This window comes from Solanum stenotomum, chromosome 8 (genome assembly GCF_019186545.1).
Source record: "Solanum stenotomum isolate F172 chromosome 8, ASM1918654v1, whole genome shotgun sequence".
Classification (NCBI taxonomy): Eukaryota; Viridiplantae; Streptophyta; class Magnoliopsida; order Solanales; family Solanaceae; genus Solanum; species Solanum stenotomum.
In genome coordinates this window covers 29443277-29462951 of record NC_064289.1, presented here as the reverse complement: position 1 = coordinate 29462951, position 19675 = coordinate 29443277, and the positions used below count along the sequence as shown (strand labels likewise).

The 19675-nt window shown below is 34.0% G+C and overlaps 1 protein-coding gene across 3 annotated transcripts; it reads right to left on the bottom strand.

The window, feature by feature from the left end:
• Nucleotides 1–7098: 7098 nt before the first annotated feature.
• Nucleotides 7099–8982, bottom strand: LOC125875042 (uncharacterized). Of its 3 annotated transcripts, none has more exons than XM_049556102.1 (3): nt 8874–8982; nt 7455–8772; nt 7099–7353 (listed from the first exon to the last, which is right to left on the bottom strand). In XM_049556102.1, exon 2 carries the CDS (start codon nt 8727–8729, stop codon nt 7473–7475), a length of 1257 nt encoding a protein of 418 aa, XP_049412059.1. In that variant the 5' UTR covers nt 8730–8772; nt 8874–8982; the 3' UTR covers nt 7099–7353; nt 7455–7472. The 3 variants fall into 3 exon arrangements, with proteins under 3 accessions (XP_049412059.1, XP_049412060.1, XP_049412058.1); XM_049556103.1 differs by having other exon boundaries at nt 7099–8507; nt 8553–8772; XM_049556101.1 differs by having other exon boundaries at nt 7099–8772.
• Between the last annotated feature and the right edge of the window lie 10693 nt (nt 8983–19675).

The window sequence follows — 19675 nt, the reverse complement described above, 5'->3', positions numbered from 1 at the left end:
ATAAATTGATAAAGGATAGATCCCTAAATAATTTTCAATCGTAACCAAATCAAATTCAATCGATGAATTTGGTCAAAACTTAAACAAGATGAATTAATATAAATTAATTATGAGCTTCTTATTTTTTAAACAAAATAAAATAATTAACTTAAGTATAAACTAATTAACTCAAAAATATGAGTATTAATTAACTAAACCAAATAACCAACTATTTCAGTAAAACTAAAATCTTTTAAAGATGATTTTTTGAATATTTATAAAATATACTAACTATACACAAAATTATATAAGAGACCTATTATTATTTGAAAATTATAAAAGGTGACAAACTACTTAAATAACTTGCAAACTATATCTATATATATATATATTTTCTTATTATTATTATTATTATTATTTTTTGAAATATCTAAAACTAATTATTTTGAATTGTTTGAAAATTAAGAAACTCAGAAATTAATTATTATCGGGGAGGGTCAAAATTGGGTGTCAACAATAATATTATTTAATAATAAGTTAAATGTTGAAATTGTCAATAAATTAATACATTTATTAACTAACCGCGCAATGCACTGGCACATATACTAATTTAATTAAGGCGGAATGACCTGGAAGACCCCTGTACTTGGCTCCTTTTGTCAGTTGGACCCTCCTACTCATCAGTTTGCCAATCAAACCCTTAAACTCATCAAAACACAATATTTTAAACCCCTCTGACCATTGACCGAGCTTATGTGGCATTAATATTGGTGAGTTGGAAATATGCGTGATTACACGCGCTTAGAAGCGAGTTAAAACAATATTTTTTTTAAAAAAAAACAATCTAACAAAATAAAAATAAAATCATCTTCTTCAACCCTCCTTCACCCACACCCACCATTTCTTTTTCTCCACCAGCCCTCTCTCCTCTACCCCTCACCACATCCCTCACCTTTCTTCTTTCTCCAGCCCATTCTTCTTTCTCCACCCCCACATTCACTCTTCTCCGCCTCTTCTCCGCCTCTTCTTCTTCTTTTTTTTAATACAAATCAGTAGCCTCAACTTCTTCTAAAATTTTTGTTTTTTAGGTTTGAAAAATATTAGTATCATTCTTTTATTAGTTGGTTTCAACGAGGAGATGCATATAATGTGAAGAATGATTGTGACTATTGAAAATTTTAAAACTCCATAGATAAGTTTGAAAAAGCTTAAAAAATAATAAATGGGTCTTGTGAATTTGTAAAATTACTTAAATTTTTTGATTGGGGTTCATTGAGTTTGTGTTGGTGAACTTGTAGTTGAATTTACAAGTTAAATCAAGAAGAATTTGATCTGATGGGTATGAATCTAGTGCTCAATTTGTGACCAAATATGAAGAAGATGACTATTTGAAAAGTTAAAGAAATTAAAAAATTGATTTATTTGATTTTTTAAAAATTTTTAAAATTTTTTAGCACTTAATTTCGCATGTGGCACTAAAAATGATGTGGAATTTCACGTGTAATCGCGTCCATTACACGCACTCTGACCGGAGGAGAAAAGGGTTTAAAATGTTGTTTTCTGATGGGTTTAAGGGTCTAGTTGGCAAAGTGATGAGTATGAGGGTTCAACCGACAAAATGAGCCAAGTACAAGGGTCTTTCAGGTCATTCCGCCTTTAATTAATAGTACAAATAGTTTAGACAACTAAAGAATTGAGTCCCCATAAATGCAACCCAATAATTGATATGCACAATAATTATAAACAACATCCGCACAACAAGTCATACCTGATTCATCAACAACTTTCAAGTAACTCATACCACTCAAGGATCCCAGTACATATGCTTTTCTATGGTTTTCCATTGTGCATACACGAGTGATACCACAGGCCGTAAACATGCATACATATATCTATTGGACAACACAACAGTACTAATATATTAATGGCCCAACATTGAACCCCATTATGAGTACACATGAGTTTCCCTTGATTACCAGAAGTCCTAGAAATGACTATAACCTAGCAATTTCATAACTCTTAATCTTACAATTGCCACCAAACCACCTTGACAAGAAAAGCCAAGGTTAACAATCGAAACTAGAAAATTACCCCTAGTCATTATCTTTTTCCTCCCTTAACAACAAAAAACAACCTTTAACTATTCAGACTCTGTGCCCAAAGTCCTAGGCATGAAACCTCTTGTCAATATACAAAATACCATGCTATAGAAAACAAGTCTAACTACTCAGTTAAGAAAACATAGCCGACCTTGGCGCAAAGCAATAACTAATGAACTGATTTTCTCCATTCAAAAGTGGGAGGAGAATAAAAGAAGATGCATTGATTAGGTTGCAGAAATTCGACATCCCGCTATAGCAAGAGTCAGACCGCTATAGCTGCGCTGCCATAACGGGAAGCCTTCTGTTATGATGGGCTAACATCAACGTGGCCCAAAATTGTCACGACCCAACCGTCGTGAGTGGCACCCACACTAACCCTCCGATGGGAGAACCATTACTACAATCTCAACTACACAACTTAACAAAAACTAGAACATTTAAAGATACGAAAACAGGTTTAAATGTCTAAAGAAAATTGGAGTTTTCATAAACTCCGAAAGTTAATAAAACCATTACCAAAACATTTGCGGAAAACAACGCCTAGAATCTGAAAGTCAATGTACCAAAACACCTAAAGTGCAACAAGTCTAAGAAAAAAGGTAGAACCCCAACCAAACATAGGAAGTATTTAAACAATAGTCTGAGTCCGAAGAGAATGAACTAAAGGAATTGAAGGACTCCATGACAGCCTGAAAGAACTGGCTCACCCTTGAAATCCGATCTCAATCATTGATTTCCTAGCTGAAGTATATCAATAGCCACCTGAAGATGCCCTGTACTCAACAAAGAACGAGCAAATGCAGTATCAGTACACAACCACAATATACTGGTAGGATCACGCGGCTATTCCAATAAGTGAAACATATATGGGCAGTCACAATATAGTAAACATGACATGCACATAATACATACACAGTTATCATTTCAAGAGCAATGTACAAATCCACATTCTCAATAACAAGTAAATATGACAATTCAATAGTCCTCTCATGGAACCCATACACAACCTGTTAGTGTACCAAAACGTGGCACCTGATCTCAATTAGTGTGCCTGAACGTGACACCCGATTCAATATATGTGTCGGAACGTGACACCCTATTCAATATATATGTCAGAACGTGACACCCGATCCAATGAACAAAACCACAATCACATTCACACTCATAATGTACATACTCATAATCATACAATCAAGTATTGAATCATGGCATACATTTGATCATTCATACTCATTTTATTAGGTTTGATCAATAATGCTACATTCATATACATACATGCATTACAATGAAGCAATTACCAACATACATCACAAGTACATGAAATTAAATCATCACCTACCTCGAAATCAAGCTTAAATCCCCCTAAGGCACTTGAATCTTCCCTTTCCGGATTCTTTCCGCTTGTTCGTGGTCTAAAAACAATAATTTAATGCAAGGATCAATTAATTAAGGTCTAATTATCTGGATTATGACAAACCCAATAACCCAAGACCAAACCCATGATCCTAAGGTGCAACTAGGGCTTTCTCCCACCATCAAATTCAGTCCAAAAACCCTCCCCCAATAATAATTACCCAAGAATCTAAATTCTACAGATCGAAAAACAGATTAGGGGAGTAAAATCCTTACCTTTAGCACCAAAAGTCGTGGAAAGTTGTCAAGAAATCGCTCTGGGTCGTATCCTAGCTCTTAAGAACCTAACATTTTTGGGGGGTTTTCCCGTTAAGTCGCGATTGTGCCGCTACAGCGTCCCCGCTCTGGCAGGATTAATCCCGCCCTGACAGCTTGCACGAAAATAGAACCTCGAAATTTGAGTTCCAAGCTCCCATTTCACAACACACTTTCAAATCAGGACGTTCTAAAATTACCCTTTCACGCCAAGATCAGTTTTGGGAATTCTACTCGCCCGAATTTGATTCCGTAAAGCCGTACATGTTCCTTAACATCTTGGCTATCCACTCATGTGATCAAATTCATAATTAGATCCCCCATTCATTACCAGATTTTTCTAGACCTCACCTGACTCAGATTTCGTCCAAATCTGGACTAGGCTACAATTTTCGAAGTCACTACTCAAAAGTTTTCTGGCCCAAATTATTTTCCCATTGACTTTTCCATAACGACGGAAACAGGTCGTTACAAAAATTCAATTTGGGACAAAAACGTTATGTGCTCAAATTTGAGAATTCTTGCACCGCACTTCCGGACCTTTATGATTGCGTGAGACACCCTTTTAGTAACGACGGATCAAATCATTACATATCGTCATTTTTATTCACATATATTACTTGCCTTTATTTTTTCAAATAAGTATTTGGCATGACGTGCTTCAAATATATTCTGCGACACATTTAAAATTTGATATGTTAAAGTGTGTAAAGTTCAAACTCATAATACAAAATTAAGAGACCTAATATGTTGGAGACAAAAATACGAATAACAAGATATCTTTAATAAAAATCATTGCAAATTACATGTAGTACGTACCATTATTGAAATAAAATAACAACATAAAAAAAAAATTAAAGCACACATAATAATATGAATTTAAAGTTTTGTTTTATTGCATAGGGTTTCGATAAAAGATATTATCTGAAGATGATATTTATGACACAAATATTAGCTATCTGCATCCTTAGATGGGGATTGTACGGAGGACGAAGCTCCACTTTCAAGCTGCTTCAATTGGACATTTAAGAAACCCTCGGCGGTATATAAAATAATAGGTAAACTTGGTTATGTGCTCTGCATTGCTATATATTTGTATGAATATGATATGAGTTGTATACAATGTTATTGTAGCTGTATTAAATTTTACAAAAACTAAAACTTTATACAAAATTGATGACATAGTGAGAACATTTGAAGCGTAATTTTTTACTCATAAACTTAACATAAAATTTATACAGTTATACTCATATTTCAAATAGCCTTTATACACGATATTGTGAGCAAAATTCTAAATTTTGAGCGACATTTAAAGTGTGATTGAGTATATACTTGTAAAAAACTCTTCCTAAGTTTGATAAACATTGGTAAATTACTCTTATTTTTGTATATATATGCTTTTTTTTCCCGTAAAATAATTTCTCAGAAGCCCTTTTGAAAAATATTTTTTTTGGTCTTCCAAATCAAAGTCCAATTCAGACGTAAATATGACTGAATCTTTCCAAATACATAAAGTGATGGCCCTTTAAAATGAGTATTTTATCCGTAAAAAAATCTAATTAACAACCTTTTAAATGAGTATTGTCGAGGACCCGTCAATTTATGTTTTTCTTGAATGCATTTTCATCCTACTGTTGCTTCACTTTGAGTAATTCTAACTTGGCAAATTGAGTTGTGATCCGTAGTTCAATCCATCCTAACTCAACCCATTTTGACACGCGTAAGTTGACAGATAACTTAAGCAATACAAAGAAAAGCAAATGACTCAAGTTATAAACTAAATGGATAATTTTACATGACTCTTGTGATACACCTTGATGCTCCATGGTGGCGTGTAATTTGTGATGTAAAGGTAGAGGCTCATACATTTGATCGATGCTAGGGAGATAATTTGTATCTTACAGAAAATAGAAGCTTCAAGCAGCCATAAGAGGGTAATTGAGAGGCTTCAAGGCAAACAGCCTTGTATCTTGATCTTGGTACTTTATGAAGCAAAGACGGAACAACTCCAGAACTTAAAGAACATACTATTGTAGTTCCAGGAAGCCTCTGGGTTGACGAATAATTTGAAGAAGAGTGAAATCATCCTTAGTAGGTGGAGTGGATGAAACAACAGAATATTCTATAAAGTTTCTGTATAAAAATCAATCACTAGATCAAAACAGTACCACTATATCCTGTATAAAAATGTAAGGGATTTCACTACAAGAGACTTTGAAGGTATTCTACGTGGCTCTACAAGGAAAATAGCTATAGATGTTTGGGATAGAAGACCAAGCATTCATCGAAGAAAATACAGAATGTATATAGAGGGATGGAGGACAAATCAGATACAAATGCCACGCTGCTCCCTCCATGAAAGAGTATTATTAAAGATTGGAATGATGTCAAGTATAAGCCAGGAGATGGTATGAGACTACATTTTAGGAAACAAAGATGGTGTCCAAACATTCCATTATGTGAAAGTCTTTCAACTTGTTTACAATATATCAAGGCGGCAGATAGCTATAGTAAATCAACTTGGTGATCAACATGGACGATATTATGGGATCTAAAACTGGAAGAAACTAGCAAGATTAGAAATATGAGGATTTAACAGAGAGATCAAATTCAGTTACAGGCAAAAGATTAATTTTACGGGCAGGGTTAGGTGGATACACGAAAAGCAAGACAATGACAATGTCAGATGAGGAGAAAAAGGAGTTTCATCATTCAACCCGAGAACACCAAGAAGTATCTTAATTTCTATGGTCCGTGCTGGTGCTTCATGTGTAAGAAAGAGGGTGAGGATGTCAACCACTTGTACTTCATTGTCCTATTGGGCACAACCTTTTGTGCATGATCAGGGAAATATTTAAAGTTCAATGGGTAATGTCAGGGATGATAAAGGAATCGGTACTATGATGGAAATTTAAAAGAAAAAACTGAAGGAGAGAATGATGACAACATGAAGGCAAAGGAAGCGGAGGGTTCTTGATGGAAGATTAAGCCATCAAGTCTCTAGCCTCAGGGATGACGCAGGCACTTGTTGTGCTAAATGGAGTTAGTTGGTATAAGTGAAGGTAGCCGAGTAAGAATTTCTAGGACATCTTTATGATTTCTACAAGAAACCTGATTATTAGTCTCCTAGTAAAATAAATTGAGAAGGGTACCAAAAGGGTCTACTTCAGATCGAGAAGCATCTATAGATTACAGGATAATTAAGAATACAGAAATACTATGTTTGATTTTATTAAAGAAAAATAGAAAGACTAAGAAAGAGCTGAAGTACTAGTTTAAATTTCATGAAATTGGAAAGAAATGTTTGATACAAGAGACCGATTTTACTCTAAGTAAACCTGGGATACCATTTACGTAATCGAAAACTGTCATTAAACCACCAGGAACTGTCACAAAATGTATAAAAAAGCAATGGGGATAACATTGCTTCCTAAGAAAAGTACCTACTATCTACTGTACACCCAAGATGCCACAATCTCAGCAGCTACATCTTTTTCAAAAAGCTTATCATCAAAAATTTTCTCCACCATGGTAAATCTCTGAGCTAGATTATCACTTCCAACAAGGGCAACACCACTTGCTTGACCACATTCGAGAATAGTGTCTACGTAAGCTATTTAATTAGAGTGACAATTCCTCACGTTTGATGAACATGATAACATGAAATGTATTACTTCTTTAGGTAAAATAACAGAAAACTTATACCTTGATCATTCAAATGCATCAGCTAAATCTTCTTCTTGTTTCAGGAAGAATTTCGCTATCTAAATCTGAAAGCCTTGAGAAACCACTTCTCCTCCTGGAATATGGAGATAGAATGACAGGCAGGTTTGCAGTATCAGTTGTCAGATTTTCCAACTGAAGCGCCGCATCAGAAACTTCATTTGATTGAGAAGAGGAAGGAAGAGATACAACAGAGCTTGCTTCTGCAATTGAATCCAGAGTCTGATGCTCTGATTGTATGATAGCAGCGTCTCTTCTGAGAGAATTACCTTCATCAGCTACAACATGACCAATTGGTGAAACTTGTAAATTGGTTCTTTCATGAATGCGATCTGTAATTGACGCTGTAATGTCCTCAAACAGCCTCTGTACATTTTCTAATTCCGATGAAAGAGAAGCCGCACCCTCTGATAATACCCTCGAAAACACTCGGGAGCGTGGTCGCTGGCTGCCAGTGGCCTCAGTATTTTGCAACTCCTGAGAGCCGTTCAGAGAAGTTGAACTAACGCCACCAGTGTCCAGTTGCTGTGGGTGATCGCCCAATCCAATACTATTCCTAATTCGCCTAAGTGCTTCTGCAACTGGGATATGAGACAATCCCCGAGTGACACGCTGCTGTCTAACACTCTCGACTCTATTTGCTTTTGGCCTTGGTGGTAATTCGAAAGCAGAGTGGACTTGTTTGGAGCAGTAACTGTGGGCATTGCCATAAATTGGAGTAATATTTGCATCTGTGACCTCTCCCTTGCACTCAGGACACTCTTTTGTAGTTGAATCAACATAAGGTAAGTTATAAAAGCATGACCAGCAATATAAATGGCCACAACAAGTCAAAATAGGTTCTTTTGCAATATCCAAACATATATTACAGTCAAAGAAACTTGGACCATTCTTATCAACTTTCTTAACCACTACATCCATCTCCAATGCCTTTGCTACTAAATGGGATCTATCTCTTTTGCATCCTTTTCCCTTGCCTAGACAATTGTGATGTTGAACAGAATTATGACCCGTATCAGCAGCAGAATTAGGAGCCTCATTAGCAGCAGAATTAGGAGGCTCATTAGCAGAATTATGAGCTGTATCAGGAGCAGAATTATGAACCTGACGCCACCTAGCTGCAACAGCCTCAAGGTGAAGAATTCTTTGTTCTATCCTAGTATTGGACAAAGACCCTAATCCTAAAGCTGACGACTCCATAGGTTCGTGGTTCAAATCAAGATCCATTACTATAGCATTGATCAAATTATCTTCCATCAAGGACCCAACTAGTATATGCTGAAATAGAGGCTTTTCAAGTCTGTTTCAGAAAGGGGAAAAAACAAACACACAAGTACATCTAAAGAGAAGATGGAAAGGAAAAGAAACCTGCATAAATGAGATGATTGGAGGTATCTATACACTGATTTAGCATGAGTTGTACAATCGGCTTTGCTTGAAGAGAGTTGTCGAGAGAGAAGAAAGATTGGGCAGCACGGCGGGAGCGGGGGCGGAGACAAGAAGCAGGGCCGCCTGCTCTCTGCTTCCCTTACTAATATATAAGTGTCAATTAAGTCATGGTCAACATGCCTACCTGACATATTTTTTATGATTTTTTTGTTTTCATTAATTTCTTTTATTATTTAGAGTCTGTTTGAATTAACTTAACAAAAATGTAGCTTTTCCGTCAAAAAATAAAAAGTAGGAGAGACCTAATTTAAATTTTTTGATTTATTTTAAGTCATTTTTTACCTTGTCAAACACTTCCTAACTTATTTTAACTCGAGTTCCTGCTAGACATAAAGGGATATGGAGTTGGTAGAAAGACTAAACCCTATGTGCACATCGGCCGGCAGCCTACCACCTCTGGTGGGGGGCCTGCAAATTACTACTACCGATTTTCCTTACTTACCTTCAGTCAAGAACGTTGAGCCGATTGGAAATACTAGTTTGCCTTTTACTTTTGCAGATTCGATAAATCTAAACAATGCACAAGTCCATCAAAATGCTTCTTTGAGGAAGGAGATCACCATAGTGGAAGGGATTCCATTGATTAAGTGGACAGAGAAGGAAGTTAATCTAATGAACCAAATTGAAAGACTCCAATATGCTGTTATTGGAAAATTCACGTTTGATTGGGCAGATTTAGATGAATTGAGGAAGATTATCCCTCAACAATGCGGGGTGAAAGGAAGTTGTCAAATTGGATTATTCCGTAGTAAGCATATATTGATTCGGTTATCCAAAGAAAAAGACTTTGTTAATCTAATCTCGAAAGGCGTTGTTTATCTCACATGTAAAGATGGGTATTCCTATCTCATGCGAACACTTATCTATGATTCGAAATTCAAAGTCAATGAGGAAACATCTATGGCCATGGCATGGATCTCTTTTCCTAATCTTCTGCCTACTTTCTTTGTTAAAGAGTGTCTATTCTCTTTGGCATCAGCCGTAGGAAAACCTATTCAATTGGATCAAGCTACCATTAGCAAGACAAGACCGAGTTGTGCTCGGGTGAAGGTACTAGTTGATCTAAAAGGAACTTTTCCCAAATCAATGCATATAAACATTGAGGATGAAGAGTCTGGAGAAATAAGGACAAATGTAGTTAACATTCAATATGATTTTGTACCCAAGTATTGTGGTGAGTGCAAAATGCAAGGTCATGACAGGCACAATTGTATGAAGATTAATCAAGTAAAAAGTATAGAAAAGCCACCGGAACCGGACCATTCGCAAGAAACGCAGAAGCAACAGGTGCATACATTTCAAAAAGGAAAAGCTAGGGTCCTTTCCAGTGGCAAAGTAGTGGGGGATCCAGGGAAGTGGAATGTTGTGCGAGACAATCGCAAACTAGTCAATAGGGACAACACACTCCCCATTAATGTGGCGAACAAATTTCAAGCATTTAATCAAGAAGAGGAGATACAAGCAATGGTAACAAATGGTAAAGTCGAAAAGACAATTAATGTAGAAGCTAATCAAAAAGATAAAGATGACGGGAACATGACTTCAAAGGAGTGGGTTACAAAATCCTTTGAAGCAATATTACCAACTCATGATACCGACCAATCAGCAAGCCCTGCAAAACGTCATGTTTTAGATCAATATGCACAAAATAAAGAGAAAGAAGTGGAGGACAAAGAAATATCTGTTGGAGAGCAATCTGGCCGAGATAATTATCAGAAAGATGTAATAAATGGTGACTTTGAGGAGGAGGATAAAAATTCATCTGGGAACTGTTTGGGTACATGTGGCTCTGCAAAACAACAAGGTTTCGATAAAATACAAGAATTAATAGAGAGTCGTGATGCACGAGACAAAGAAGAACCTGAGAATCAATCTTTTATGGATTCAACCTTCGAGATTGACAATGACATATCCAGAGGAAAATACCTGCATGTAGATGGAAACAATGATGAGAATGAGTTCAGCTCGAACATTGTAAGTAATACATCAAAGCAAAAGTTTGATTCGGAATTACAATTGCAGACAAGTGAGCATGAACAACACAGCAACAATAAAGAAATAGCTCAAATACATTCAGCAAGACAAAATGAAGAAACCCTTGTGGTTATGGTTAATACAGAATCTCCAAATAAAGCTTTACATGATATACTTACTCACAAGCAAGGAGACTCAAACTTGGAAGACTTGGAGGAGGTTAAGGTGACTAAAAATATTTACTCTGATTCCAATGATGAGTGGTTTTTAAATAATGGAGATCTGTCACCAAGAGCTATTAAAGCTATCAAATCTGCAAGGAAAGGAAAAAAACAAGGACATGAAGATATATCACAACCAGTAAGGGTGCAACCAAAGAGACAGGTCTCATCCCTTTTTGCAAAATGATAATGAATGCACTCATTTGGAATATAAGGTCAGTGAGAACACAAAATGCCTTTCAGAGGGTGCAAATGTTACATTATCATCACAAGTTTGCTTTTGTTGCATTATTAGAGCCTTTTCAAGCAGTTAGACACATCAACAAGTATAGAAGAAGATTAAAAATGCCATTGGGGACTCATAATAACAATGGAAAGATTTGGTTATTTACTAATCACGGCTTTGATGTTTCAGTGGTGAGTAATTCAGATCAGCAGCTCACTGTATTGATGAAAAACCACTTCACTGCTTTAAGTTTTTATGCTACTATTGTATATGCTAAGTGTGATAGCAATCTGAGGTTGAATCTATGGGAAGAGCTATATTCTATTTCTACTGGGATGGACAGACCTTGGTTGATAGGTGGGGATTTTAATGTGGTTCTTAATGGAGAAGAGAAGATTAGTGGAGTACCAGTAGTTGTTGCAGATGTTGATGACTTCAAGATATGTATTGAATCTTGCGATCTTTCACAAGTACCATTTAAAGGATGTCCTTTTACTTGGTGAAATGGTCGAGCAGGCGATGATTGTATTTTTGAAAGATTAGATAGAACACTGATAAATGCAGAGATGCAAAATATTTTTGCTCAGTTAGAGATTGATCACTTGCCTAGAGTAGGATCAGACCATGCTCCAATGTTAGTGTCTTATGCAGATGGAGGTGCAAATAAAAAGAAACCTTTCAGGTTCTTGAATTTTTGGACTGAGCATGAATCTTTTAAAGAATTGGTTAGATTGAATTGGGATTCTCAGAGTTCATTTAACCCTTTTTTAGACTTTAAAAGAAAGATCAAGAAAATCAAAACGGCACTAACAATGTGGAGTAGAGAGACTTATGGGGATATTTTTCAGCAACTTATCATAAGATAGGAGATTTCTAGAATTAAAGAAAAATTATTTGAAGAAGACTCCTCTAGTGAAAATAGATCTATCATGCAAAGAGCAAAAGCTGAATATAATCGATATCTACACTTTGAAGAGCTTTTTTGGCAACAAAAAGCTGGATATGATTGGTTTGAAAATGGGGATAGGAATACTAGATTCTTCCACAGTCTGGTGAAAGGAAGAAGACGGAAGAGGAGAGTAAATAGAATTCAAAATTCACAAGGGGAGTGGTTACAAGAAGAAGGGACTATTGCTAATGAAGAAGTAGAGCATTTCCATAGACAATTTCAACAGGAAAGTGATGTTACTAATTTTCCTTTATTGTCTCACATCTCTGAATTAGTTACTGAGGAAGAGAACGCAGCTTTGTGTGCTAGTCCAGTTTTAGAAGATGTGAAAAAAGCAGTGTTTAAGCTAAGTGCAAAAAGTGCCAGCGGCCCTGATGGGTTAACAGGTAAATTTTTTCAGGAGTGCTAGGATATAGTTAGTGGTGATATTTTAAGAATGGTGCAGGATTTTTTTGCTGGCAATACCCTTCCGAAATCCATTACACATACTAATCTGGTTCTCATACCAAAGAAGGCACATGTACAAACCTTCTCTGATATGAGACCTATTAGTTTGAGTAATTTTGTGAACAAGATCTTGTATAGGATTATTCATGATAGGCTGGAGGATATGTTACCTAAACTGATTTCTTCAAATCAGTCTGGTTTTATTAAAGGAAGAAGTATTATTGAAAATGTTCTACTAGCTCAAGAGATGGTAACTGACATTACTAAAAGAGGGAAGCCTGCTAATGTTGTCATTAAATTGGACATGGCTAAAGCATATGATAGAGTGTCTTGGTTTTTTCTGATGAAGGTATTGAGGAAGATGGGCTTTAATTCAAGATTTACAGATATGATATGGAGACTTATTGTTAACAATTACTACTCAGTCCTTATTAATGGCCAATCATATGGTTTCTTTCATTCTACAAGGGGTGTGAAGCAAGGAGACCCTCTCTCTCCGGCCCTATTTATTCTAGCAGCTGAAGTTCTTTCTAGAGCTCTAAATTCTTTATTTGATGATCCTCAGTATGTGGGCTATGGTTTGCCTAAATGGAGTACAAACTTAAATCATTTAGCTTATGCAGATGATACCATTATATTTGCATCAACTAATGAGTACTCCTTAGGAAGAATAATGGCTGTTTTACAGAAATATGAGCATCAATCTAGCCAAAAGGTGAACAAAGACAAGAGTTTCTTTTATTTGCATCAAAATGTAGCAGCAGGAATTCCAACCTTAGTGGAGCAGTGTGTTGGAATAAACAAGGGTTCTTTTCCTATGAAGTATTTGGGATGTCTTATCACCCATACAAGAAAGAGAAAAGAACAATATGCAGAGCTGATTGAAAGAGTTAAAGGTAAACTACAAGTATGGAAAAGAGGGATGTTATCCTTTGGTGGTAAAGAAGTTCTACTTTCTAGTGTTTTGCAAAGCATTCCTATATATGTATTATCTGCAATCACTCCTCCTATATGTGTGATCAAGGAATTACATAAGATCTTTGCTAAATTTTTTTGGAGTAATAAGGAGTCTGGTAGGAGTAAACATTGGGCTGAATGGGTCAAAGTCTGTCTACCAAAGTAGGAAGGAGGGCTTGGTTTCAGATCATTATTTGAAGTTTCTCAGGCTTTATATGCTAAATTGTGGTGGAAATTTAGGACACAAAACAATTTGTGGTCCAACTTCTTTTGGAACAAATATTGCAAGAAACAAATTCCTTCTCTTGTGCAATGGAAAAGAGGTTCTCAAATCTGGAAACATATGCTTGAAAATAGAGATGTTATTGAACAACATTTGTGGTGGGAACCTAGGGGTGGAACTTCTTCCATTTGGTATGATAATTGGTCCAATCTTGGGCCTTTGCACTTACATTAGTTAGGCACCTCAACATGTCACCCCATGAGAGATATAGGGGACCTTTTTAATGAGGAGGGCTGGGATTTTGATGCTCTTCATGATGCTATTCCTGAATATGTAGTGGATCATATCACACATAATATGAGGTTTCTACAGTTGGAAGATTTAGCGGACAAACCTTGGTGGACCAAATCTAGTACTGGATATTTCAGTGTTAAGAGTGTTTGGGAACTGCTAAGGAAAAAGGAGAATGTCAATGAAGATTTCAAATCTTTATGGGTGAAAGGTTTACCTTTCAAGTTCTCATTTCTAGCCTGGAGGATTTGGCGAGGAAAAGTACCTGTGGCTAATGTCATTCATGCTTGGAATCCTGATATCTCTCAGAATTGCAGGTGTTGTAACATTCCTGAGAATGAGTCTATTAATCATTTGTTCTTGAGAGAAGAGATCGCAACCAGAATATGGTCGTATTACTCTAGAACGGCTGGAATAATTGGGGTCATGTTGAATGTAAAAAGATGGTGAGAAAATGGTGGTCTACTGATGGTAACTACAGGATAAAGCTAGTTTATCAGGCTATTCCTATAGTTATAATGTGGTTTTTGTGGAAGAAGAGAAATACTATATTAAATGGTGGATCTTATTCGATTGGAAATGTGATATGGGAAATTAATAACACTATTCTGAGGTTCATTAAGCTTCGATGTAAGGGCAATTTTGGTTTGAATAATTGGCCTCTAATTGTGCAGTATCTGGAAGGGTATAGCGTAGTCTATAACTTCAAAGTGGTGAAATGGGTTCCACCTCCGATAAATTGGTTTAAGGGTAATACTGATGGTGCTTCTAAGGGCAACCCTGGACCTAATTCAGCTACTTTTTGTATTAGGGATCATGAAGGAAATTTAATTGTAGCTAAAGGGGTCAAACTTCAGGAGACCACCAATTTGATTGCAGAAGCCATAGCCATAAGAGAATGTTTGGTGTTTTGCAGAGACAATATGTTGTCTCAGATTATTATTGAGACAGATTCTCTGGCAATGGTTCATATTCTAGAGGGACAGTGGAAAACTCCATGGAGTGTGGCTTTGGAAGTCAGATTCATTCAGAATTTGAAGGGAATTGTGTCGGCAAGAGTACAACATTCCCTCAGGGAAGGAAATACTCTTGCTGATTATTTTGCTAACTTAGTTTTTGATTTTGCAGGTAACTATCAACTTAATTATGTACAAGAAGTTCCCAATGAAGGCAAAAAGATTATATACATGGATAAAAGTGGTACTCCTAATATCAGAAGATTTTTAGCGGAATCAATTTGTTGATTTACTACTTGATGCAGATTTAACTTTTAAGAGGAATACCAATTTAAAACATAGTGTTCAGTGACTACAGTAATGTCTGAAGAAATTTCGTTATGGTTTGTGTGTTTCGCACCTGGTGAGGGCTTTGAGGTGTCCAAGGAATACCTAACCAAGACATTATTATCAATACTGGGTGCTTGTTTTAATATCTGTACTGCTGCATTTTTGAATCTACAAAGAGATTACATGGTATCATCTCTGTCAAGATTGTCCTCTAAAAGTGTGATTTATTTTTTAGACAAAAATTTAGATGGTGGTATTAATTTCTTTTGAGATTCAATCCATCAAATTTTAGTTTAGAAAATTTATACATAAATTTAGAGATGACTGTAGACTGTTTTATTCCATCACATCAGCATAAAGGCACAATCTAGTGTATGCATAGTGACGATTTCAATAGATCTAGTAGTATCTGATAACTTCTTACCTGAAGTAAGATCTTTTATGTCGTCTGCTCAGAGAATCTTGAAGCTCTGACGTTCCTAGCTCCTATTGCGAGATAGAGAAGGGTGAATTTCTTTTCATTTTCAGCTAGAAGTGAAGATGGAGATTATCTTTGATAGCGGTGCTTTTTTCGGGGGTTGGACGACGACAAGTAGCTCACACGCTTAATTATGGTGCTTCCTCCGGGGATCAGAAAAAAACAGCAACCTTGTCTTCCTCCATGATCTGCTTCTTCCAACAGATATGTTCAAGATATGTTACAGTGACCTCTCCACTATCTTTGTTCATTTGGTCCTTTTTCTTATTTTATTTTGTCTTATTGGACACAAGGCCACTTTTGGGCCTGATCTTGTACAGTTGATTTTGCAATAAAAGGGGTATATGCCCGACTTTAAATTAAAAAAAAAAAACCTTATTTTAACTCATCTTTGACTTATTTTAAGTTATATTTTATATTTGTCAAACACTTTCGAAAGTCAAAACTAACTTAAAAGTAGGTTTGACCAACTGTTAAGTCAATCCAAACACCCTCTTAGTCATTTACAAATATATAAGTGCCAATAACCAAGCAGGTCAGGGTCAACATGACTGTCTGGCACTTCAAAGATATTTTTATAATTTTTTTGTTTTTAATTTATTAGTCTTATTTTTAGTCTTTTATATATTTTTAAATTTGTGTAAAAATAATTCAAATCGTATTATTTGAAAACTATGTAAAAGGTATTGTAAATCTCAATAACTAAGAACTTGAATTTTTTTAAATCATTTTTAAAAAATGGCTCTTGAAATTCTATGTGTGCTACACAAATTGAAACAAATGAAATCATATATATTGTCCGAAATTTACGTAAAAAATATTATAAATCACAATAATTGAGAGGTTAAAATATTTAAAAGATATAGAAAGTCCGATTTGACTCTCGAATCAGTGCCGCATAAATAGGGATATACGAGTAACGTATATTGTTTAAAAATGATGTAAAAGTAATATATATTACAATAATAAAAATAAATAAATAACTTATAGAAAATTAAGCTGATTCTCAATTGAAACAAATAAAATCATATATATTTTCTAAAATTAACGTAAAAAATACTATAAATCACAATAATTGAGAGGTTAACATATTCAAAAGATATAGAAAGTCTGATTTGACCCTCGAATCAGTGCCGCATAAATAGGGATATACGAGTAACATATATTTTTTTTAAATGACGTAAAAGTAATATATATCACAATAATTAAAAAAATTTAAAAACTTATAGAAAATTAAGTTGATTCTCAAAATTTTATTAGTGTAACATTAATTGAGAAAAGGGGAGTAACATATATTATTTAAAAACAAAGTAAAAAATACTAGAAAATCACACACCCCTAATCCACCCCCTATCTACCCTCTCAATGAATTTTTTTTCATAATATATAAATTTAGTGATATATATATATATATATACTAGACATCTGAGCCCGTGCTAGCACGGGCCCAATATGCATCATTTTTTGTTGTAATTTATGTGACAAAGACAAAATTAAAGAGTTAATCAAACTTTAATATTAATTTAAAATAGTTTAAATTTTTAATTATTGTTAACTATGGTAAAAAATTTGTTATGTCTTTTAACATTCTAAATTGCTAATTATTGTTGTATGATTTGTAATATCTTTTACGCAATTATCAAATAATAAAAGTTATTTCTTCTTTCTCAATTTATGTGGTACTAATAAAATTTTGAGATTCAATCAATTTTTTTTTCTTTAAAATATCCTATTGTTAATTACTGTAAATTATTGTATTTTCTAAGTAATTTTCAAATAATATATATTATTTCATTTGTCCAATTTAGTGTCACCGATAAAATTTGAAGAGTTAATCAAATCTTTTACATATTTTTATATCTTTTGAATATTTAAGTAAATAATTATTGTGATTTAGAATATTTTATACAATTATTTAAAAAAAACTAAACAACAAACAAAATGAATTCATCAAAGGAAAATTACCAAAGCATCCTTCAATACATCAATAATGGGTTCCACTTTTTGTTTAAAAAAATATGCATATTGGGAGGATATTTTTGTCCAAAGTGAAAATAGAATAAGTATAAAACATTAAAGTCTTTTAAAATTTAAAATTGTTAATTCTTATTGTATGATTTGTAATACTTTTACGCCATTTTCAAATAATAGATGCCATTTCTTCTTTCTCAATTTATGTAGTACTAAAAAAAATTTGAGATTCAATCAATTTTTTTTGTCTTTGAAATATTTCTAGCTGTTAATTACTGTAATTTATAGTACTTTCTAAGAAATTTTCAAATAATATATATTATTTCATTTGTCCCAATTTATGTGTCACCGGTAAAATTTGAAGAGTCAATCAGATCTTTTATATATTTTTATATCTTTTAGATATTTAAGTAATTAATTATCATGATTTATAATATTTTATACAATTATTTAGTATAGTAAAATAAATTTAAAAGAAACAAACAAAACGAATTCATCATAGGAAATTACCAAAGCATCCATCAATACATCAATAATGGGTCCCACTTTTTGTTTTTAAGAAATTGCACATTCGAAGGATATTTTTGTCCAAAATGGAAATATTATGTAAAAATGTGTATTTATTGTGATTTTGAATGTTTTGTGGGGTAATATGACACACGCAAAGTTAATGTGTTTTTTTGAAAATCTAGGACAACTTCAAGTATCACTTAATATGTTTTCTCAAAATCTAATTTACTTTCGTAAACTATGTGTCAGATCAAAATAAGATTAACAAATTCAAAAGGAATGAGTAATAAATAGCTCATACAATGACATATTTATTATTTAAAAGAAGTACTCATTTTGGTTGAAAGCTAATAAGATAGTTAGAATATAACTAAATACTATAAAAAAATCTTTGCATTGTAGCTTATTATATATAGAATATTCAAATTTTAAAAAATTTATTATAATCATTTATTTTGACGAGATGGACATTAGTCGTTGCAAAAATAAATAAGTGATACTTGTAAAAAGAAAAAGAAGTCTAAATCATATATAATTAGAGAAAATGGCCAAAAGCCCTCCCCAACTTATAGCAGAATTTCCAACTACACACATATATTTCACGATGATCCGATTACCCCCTTGAACTATTTTAAAATGAAATTAATGTCACTCTATATGCTAAAGTGGCAAAGAAAGTGTATTCACTCTCTCAAAGAGAGTGAGAGACACTTTTTTTTTATTAAAACTTTAACTTTGCAAGTAATTTCCGCTTTTCATATTAAGTTTCTAATTATTTTTTTTAAAATTATGTTATCTTTTACTTCTATTTATCTTTTCTTTTTAATATTTTTGTTGTCTTCTTTCTTTTTCTCCTCAACACTTATCCGAAAAATGCCATAAACTTATTTCATTATTTAGCTATCACTAATCGTATCATTTTCCTCTCTCTTTTTCCAAAAGAAATCGACTCTCCTTCTTTTAATCATAACTTCAATTTTTCATTCTCACATACTAAATTTATTGTTGCCATGTCGCTATTTTCACCTTTTTTTTTAGATCTATCATAGTACGTGTTGTTATTGAATTTTGAGTAATAATAAATTAAGAAATATTTAAAAGTGAGACGGATAGATTAATTTCTAAAACACTAAAAAATACTTTTCGTAGACAGTGACCATGACAACGAGATTAAAAATAGCAAAACCAATTTTTTATACTTCAAATCACAAATTCACTTTG